Consider the following 7517-nt stretch of genomic DNA (forward strand, 5'->3'; position numbering starts at 1 on the left):
TTTAAACCTACGTAATCTTATTAACCAGTGTCACCCCAATAAATTTAATTTAAAAAAATCTTAGTCTTTATATTTGTGTTCTGGCTAGCTGAATTTCCCTGTGAGTGAACTTTTTTTGTACCCTGGTTTCTTATGGATAGCTATAACCTTTTTACTACCTACTTAATTTTGAATTTATTGCACTAAAATTTCATTTGCAGAAAAAGCAAGTTTAGCTTCGAGTTCAAAGAATTCTTAAATGTGATATTAAGGCTTCCTTTTTTAAAAAAAAAAAAAGGTGGACACAGCTGTCTACAGGTGCCTCAGTCACATATACCCAAGTGTATGCATCTCTTTTACATATACTGGTTTGGGAGAAACATAACCAGATTCGCTGTGTCCCCTTCAGCTCTTAGAGTCCTTGGTGTCCCTCCTGCTTTAAAATCTAGCTTGAAAGTATTCACTCAATCTAGTCATGTCTTTGTGGCTTGGCTGTTGGAATAAAGTTTTATATTGCTCTACAGTTACCAGACTAGGCTGATCATCACTGGAATCACCTGGAAAGTTTGTAAAAATACAGATTCAGAGACTACATCCCCAGGGATTCTGAATAAGTGCATCTAGGATGGGTCCCAGTCATCTTTTTAAGCTGCTTATATTTCTTAGATGTGCTTTAGATAAGGGAAGTCACTAATAGCTTCTTTAACAGATTACTTCTTTAACAGGTACTTTCAAAGTTTATATTACTGAATTTATTCTTATAATAACCTTGTAAGTATTATTTTTAACCCCTGTTTTATAGATAAAGAAAATAAAGCTCAGAGAAGTTCAAATTGCCAGTAAGTACCAGAGAGAGGACTGAAGTCCATTCCTCGTATCCTTATTCCATGTTCTATCCTAGCTTTTACTCTGCCAGGTCTTTTAAAGTAGGTCTTCCTCTCACCTGCTTCTTATTTCTATCAAACCCTTCCTGGAGTAGAACTTTTTACCTGCCTTCTGTCATATTTAGGCTATGGTCACCATACTCTGGTCAGAGAATGTTAATCTGGGAAGCATTCATTGTGGATAAACAGTATCAGAAAAAATAGGAAGATGAACTGGTCTCTCAATTGGATCTGCTTGGGTTCTTTGGAATCTGACTGAATTTTGCCTCCTTTAACTGCTCCTTGGCTATCAAGGGATGTCCACAGGCCTGCTGTCTTCTGCGTCACCTGAGGCACAGCCTGGGAAATTGTACCTTTTACTTTTCATGCTGGTCTTGATTATTGTGATTGACCCTGTCATTGACCCAGATTGTTTAGGCTGTTTTCCTAGGAAGATTTTGGTGTCCACTTTATTCAAGGATAGAGGGGGATTCCTGAGTCCCTCTTGATCAGAGGAGACTTTCTAAGTTCATCCCTGGTATTAAATAGAAATCAGATCTGCTTCAGAACATGGAAATGGTTTTTTAAAAGGATCGCTGCCCTTTCTTATTGCATTTAAGACTTCCTTCTAGAAATAGATGCCAAGATGTTTCCTTCTTTTTTCTTTGCTAGTTTTAAACCCAGTAATCAAATTTGAAATGAGGAAGAGAGTGAAATGTGAGACTGATACTTCTTCAGCACCTACTAAGTCAGGTACTATGCCAGATATTCTGGTATAATCATCAGAGCTCCCTTTATGGTAGGTATTATCCTTCTAATGATGAGAAAAAAGACAGACATTAAGTAGATTATTCAAGGCGACAAACAGTAGGATTCAGGATCAGCTTAAGTGGATTTGACTCCAAAACCATCCTCCTTCTATAATACCAAACTATTTCTCCTAAAAGTAAGCAACTGTGAAGGACTGATGGCTGGGAAGAACTGTGTACTGCCTGATCTAATGAGTTAGTTGCACATTTCTTTTCCTTGCAGGACAGTGTGATGGTCCTTAGTGCAACCCATCGCTACAAGAAGAAGTATGTCACTACTCTGCTGTACAAGCCCATCTGAAGGAATCCCTTCCTGCCTCCCCGGCTTCAGAAGCATCTCCTTTGCTTACCTGAGACTGGAAGGCTGATTTGCTTTCAGGCTGATAAGTGTGTTTCAGAGCCTGTAAGTAGGAAGCTCTGCTTTTGGATTTGATTGAAGATGAGAGCTGTATGAATGCATGGAATTTATTGTAAGAAAAAAATTACATATATATATATGAGAAGAAGGTTAATGGAAGCCTCCTAGCAAGATGTATTCTCTGACTGTGGGACTCATCAAGAACTGTTTGGGAGAGCCGCAGGAAGAACCTTCATTACAGGAAGCCTTTTTCCTAAAGTGAACAGCACATTCAGGATCCGTAATGGGTGGAAAGTCTATCACTGCTACTTGGCTTTCCAGGGGATGGGCTTGTGCCAAAGTCCTGCCCTCCTTAACAGCTGCCTCCTTGCAGGGGCAGCTTTTCTTGCATGATTTTTCTGTATTCCCAGACTATGTGGCACAATCAGTGTTTTTTATAATACCAGATACCTTTTCCTCTCATTTCACATTCTTGCTTTCATAAGCTCAGGTCCTATACCTATCCCTCCCCAACACAAAAAATCATTGGGTAATTGGCCTATTTCAAAGGCTGTGTGATATCTAATCCACCTTGGAAACAAGGGCTGTCAGAAAGCCTCTTTTATCCCAGCACAGGCCCAGGCCACCTGTTACCACTTGGCTCAGCAATGCAGGTCTATTTTCTTGTTTTAGTCTGATGCCACAGTTTAGGATGTATTGGCACATTCCCATGGGTTTTCCCTCCTGAACTGGCCCTGTTCCATGTTCTCTTTCTCAGAGCAGACAGCTTTGAAGGTGGGAGTGAACCAGGGAAAAATTGCATGTGTTTCATCCTTGGAAGATTTTGTGTGCCTACATTTTTCTTCAATTAAAAATGGCTTTTTATTGGTCTTACGAGAATGCATAGAATTCAGACTCTTGATAAATGATTATCAAGATTTTCTTCCCTAGTCTAGCCCTCTAAAACCTTATATTAATGCAGCTGACCCTGTGCACATCATTACACTGAATACTGCTTTAGATATAGATTCATTGAGGCTCACTTGTTGCACCTAAAAGGTTCCCTCAAAGATTCATTAGGCCAAGAAGCAAGAAAGTACCGTTGGTGTTTTCAGCCATGAAGAGTATTACCTCCCTGCACTAAATGCTAATGGGATCATTTTGTTCTGCCCCTTTTTTAAGAATATGTTTGATGATGAAGTGGGGTCAATGATTTACATTTGTGGAATGAAAAGTAGCTATTCAGTCCACTCTTGGGGTTCAAAGATAAAACGTTTTCCAGGTATCTGTGGCTCTTCCATTATAGATAAATGCAACTCAAAGATTTAACACCAAAGGAGGCCAAACTTGATGCTTGAGAGAATCCTTGACTGCTAAGATGAGCTCAGTCACACTGAAAGGGCATCCACAGGTCAGTTAAGTTTCCTTCTGCTTTCCTATACAAAGCTGACAGAGTTGTCTTCCTGCATATAGACCTCTTAGATCTCCTTTTTGAGATAGTAGGGTATAGGGTTGTTTTGCTGGGAATGCAAATTGCTAAGTTCTTTGATGATTAAACAGTAAATATTGCTTTAGTCACCAAAGGCTTTCTGCAGCAATAGGATTGTGTGGAGAACTTTTATAGTCCCAACCACTTTTTGAATGGTGTGCCATTTAAAGAATCCAGGCCAAATCCTATTTTAACCAACTCTTAGGATCTACATCATCTTCAGTTAAACTAGAATTTTGTTTTTTTCTAATACCCATTAAACAAGTGGGCCATTTAGGAGGATTAAAAATCTTGGATGTTACATAAAGGATTTTGTTGTACACACATTTCTTGTCAACAGTATTGAAATGTAATTGTCTTGTGTTCATGTATTAAAATTTTTATTCCACATGGGCATATCAGTAGAGTGGGGAAGGAAAAGAGATCCCTTCAGTTTCTCTCAGGCCAGAGGCTTTGTTGAATTGGGTCTGGCTCCAATGACAGTAGGTTTTGGTGCTACTGATCTTTACATCTTTTTAATTTGGAAAGGTGCAGAGAGGGTCAGCTTCCCAAATTTTGAGGTAATCTCAACCAGATGTGAAGTGGGAGCCTACTAGCTAGTATGGAAGGCAATGGTTAGGAAGACCTGGATGATGCCTCCTTCAGTATTGTTCCTTCTTTATACTGCCAGTACATCCCATGACCCTGAGAATCCCTCTCACACTCAGTCTGTCTGCAAGAAACTTTTAGAAGGTAGATAGGGAGAGAAGAAGGTAGCTCCAACTACAGCTCACTCATTCTTTTATATTGGTTAAAGGGTTAGTTTACTTCAGCAGAGAGGTTGGCTGATTTTGAAAATGCATAAAGGCAAGAAAAAAATTTTGGCTTTTTTCTCAGCAGGGGTAGCTATAGGAATTTCACTGTCAGAAGAGGAAGAAAATAGCTCTTGGGATGGTTAGCCTTTAAAGAACTGCATCATGGTTTGGAGGTTGTGAGGAAAAGAATGACTTAGCTGAGGAGTAATACTAGGAAAATAAAGACATGAGTAATTCAGAACTATCCTTTTTAAAATAAATAGGTATAACTTACTGATGTCCTTGAATCCCACTGTACAGAATTTACTGTATAAAACATATTTCCTTGACTCTTGTTCCTATTTTCTACCCTTTTTTTCTATTCTGCTTTAACTTTGTTCGTCAGGCAGACTTTACTAGGGTTTTGAGTCAAGCACTAACCTAAAATAAATGTTAATCATCTTGCTGGTATGGAGAACTTTCAGTCGTGGTTATTAGCTTGCATTAAGCATAGAGTCAAATGGTATTTAATCACTATACCTGTGAAGGGCGTACCTGGCTTAATAGTGTTGGTGTTTTTTAAACAGTGCTTATGTGGTAAAGCAATCCTGTAAAAGAAGAATCCAAGAGACGTTTCTGAGAGGATCCTACAAACTCTGGCTCAGTCACTTCCCTCCAGTTATTTCTAGTTTCTTGTAGACCTAATGGATATGAGATAAAACCTTTGAAAAGTGTCAATATTCCATGTATGCTGTTAAAATGAGGTTAAATTTGCAAAGAAGTGTTACTTCCAGACTGAGCTTATACTATGGGGTATAAATGAAGGGCATACTAATCATAGAATTCCCTGCTTTTAACTGGGGAAACAGGGCTTTTAAAATTTTGACCTCAGGTAAAAATGATATGCAATAGTCTATGTGTGTGTCTGAAATGTATTCTGCTCTCAAAGATTTCTAAATCCTCCTGTTCTAGTGATTTGGGGCATGGGCTCACTAGCAGATACATAGTTTGTTTCTACACTATTCTGACTCATCCTTAAAGCTAGGTTCCAATTATCAGTGGGATAGAGGACCTGGGAGGGTAGGGGTCAAGGTCTTTTAAAACTCTGGATCTAGGCATTTGTCTATTCTTAAGCATCAGTCATAATTGGAGCTTAACGGGCTGTGATTTCTGCAATGAACCCCAACTTTTGGAGTAAAAAAAGTTATCTTTTTAAATTATAAAAGAAATATTTCAAGAAAAGGAAAAAACTCGAGCCTGCTACTTATTAAATCCAATTCTTAGTCATGGAATCTGTAGGATTCATATTTGGACTTTGTCTTGATTTGCTTTTCTCAATCATGCTTTGAAGTGAGTAAGTTTTATTAAAAATTAAAATTTTTATTAGTTTCAACATCAATTGGAAATGAATTAATTGTGCGTAGTACAGTGCTTTTGCAGTAAGATTGGTGTGAAATACTAAACACTGGGTTTGTAGTCAGGTTAAATCTGACTACAAAATCTGAAGGGATAACTACCATAAATACTATTTTATATATTGATTATCTCACTTTTCTATTTCTGTCTACAGAACACCTAACCATGCCCAGGTCTAGGTTTTAGAACAGCCAAGCTCACTTATGTTATTGAGCTTAATCTCCTTACTGTGCCCTGTATGTGAGACTTGTTTGAAGTTTGGTAAATTTGAGGATGTTGGTGTTATTACACTGAAGCATTTTGAATGAGTGAAGCTCTGTCAGAAACGGGGAATAATACTATAATTTGAAGAGAATTAAGATATGTAGGAGTACTTTAAATGGTGCTTTTTGTATCCTTTAGTGCTGACATATAGAGCTGCTTTTCAATATTTAATACAGGAGTGGCATACAAGAATGGATTTTAAAACTTTTCTTCAAATGTAATTTGTCACTGACATGCCTGAAAATTTTATGATGTAATACAGAAACATGAGTTTTTCCATAAAACTGTTGAATTAAAGTATTAGGCAGCAATGTGTGAATTCTTCATTGATTACTGATTATATTATCAAGATCTGTCTGCCTTGTTAATCTCAGGACCTAAAGAATGTAACTTGCCACAAAGGCACATTTGAATAAAGAGAGAAGTCACAGGGGTAGAACACAAGTGATGTCATCTTTACATTTGCCACTTTTTCTCTTTGTTCCAAGGTATGCTAATGTTAACTAGAGAAGTGCAAACCTAGTGATTTGATTTTCAGCACTTTCTGTGAACTGCACACTTAGCCATCCAGGGCTGGATTAGTTCAGGTCCTAGACTAATGTTTTCACCCCTGGCTACACATTCATATAACCTATGCAGATTCCATAAAAATATTGATGCCCAATCTACTACCTTTGTCCCAATTAAATGAAAATCTCTGGTAAGGGGTTCAGGCATAAATATATTTAAGCTCCCCAGATGATTCGTATATACATCTAGGGATGAGGACCACTGTCATTCTTTCTCTGCCAAATGTATGCTTCATTATATAAGAAAACATTATATGCTTCATTCTGACAGCAAATCACTCTCAGATTGCTTTGTCTAGGGCCATGATTGTTAATATATTTTTTGCTTTGTATCCCTTTGTTTTACAGGGTTTGTACATAGCTGGCCTCTGGACTTTTCCAAAAACACAGGCTCCTTTGTATTTTCTGCTGTAAAGATGCAACTGAGTTAAATTTTCTTCAGGGAGAGAGGAGAATGATGCTGTGGGAGTGACTGGAGGGTGAGAAGAACAGGGTGCGTTGAGAGAAGTAGAGATGCATACTACAACAGGTAATGAAGACCTGTGATAGAAACAGACCAAAGTAGTTAACCTCAAATGTTAATACCAGGTCAAGAGATGCCTGCAGACTATAAGGAGAGAGTGGTAGATATCATGTGAACTCAGTCTTTGCCATAGAATGTTCCAAGCATCATGTACCGCAGTTACTGAAGCAACAAATGACACCAGAATTCTATCAAGGCCCAAACTTGCATTGGTGTATGCTTTTTAAAAGCATTCGTATCTTGTCCAGTTGGCTTGGGATCTTCGTTTGTATCCCTTCCAAACCCTCCTGCTCCCCAGCATTGACAGGTGGTTCAGAGACTTTGTGAGTCTCCCTCCCCAGCGTGTGTGGTCACTGTTCATCCAGCAGCACATATGCAGGTCTAGAGTACCTCTGGCTTTTCCCTAACCTATTTCTTGAGTCCAGGGCACTTACATTGTCTGAAGATGAACTTTTCTCCCAGTTAGAGTTCTTCAGGCACTCAGTTGTCTTCTGA

The 7517-nt window shown here is 38.4% G+C and overlaps 1 protein-coding gene across 7 annotated transcripts in view; it reads left to right on the forward strand.

The window, feature by feature from the left end:
• The window catches only part of FMO5 (flavin containing dimethylaniline monoxygenase 5), a 73573-nt gene extending 67192 nt beyond the window's left edge, over positions 1–6381 (forward strand). For 3 of the 7 annotated variants that reach the window (XM_054563286.1, XM_054563284.1, XM_054563285.1), the window contains exons 15-16: positions 782–818; positions 1515–1737. In XM_054563286.1, the coding sequence (XP_054419261.1) occupies positions 782–818; positions 1515–1621 (144 nt within the window). In that variant the 3' untranslated portion in view covers positions 1622–1737. Of the gene's footprint in view, positions 1–781; positions 819–1514; positions 1738–1874 lie in introns of those variants that run through there. The other 4 variants (XM_054563287.1, XM_054563289.1, XM_054563288.1 and 1 more) reach the window with 3 other exon arrangements.
• Positions 6382–7517: the final 1136 nt, after the last annotated feature.

The sequence above is a fragment of the Pteronotus mesoamericanus genome, unplaced genomic scaffold (assembly GCF_021234165.1).
Source record: "Pteronotus mesoamericanus isolate MK-2021 breed Mesoamerican mustached bat unplaced genomic scaffold, CSHL_Meso_final scaffold_705, whole genome shotgun sequence".
NCBI classification, from domain to species: domain Eukaryota; kingdom Metazoa; phylum Chordata; class Mammalia; order Chiroptera; family Mormoopidae; genus Pteronotus; species Pteronotus mesoamericanus.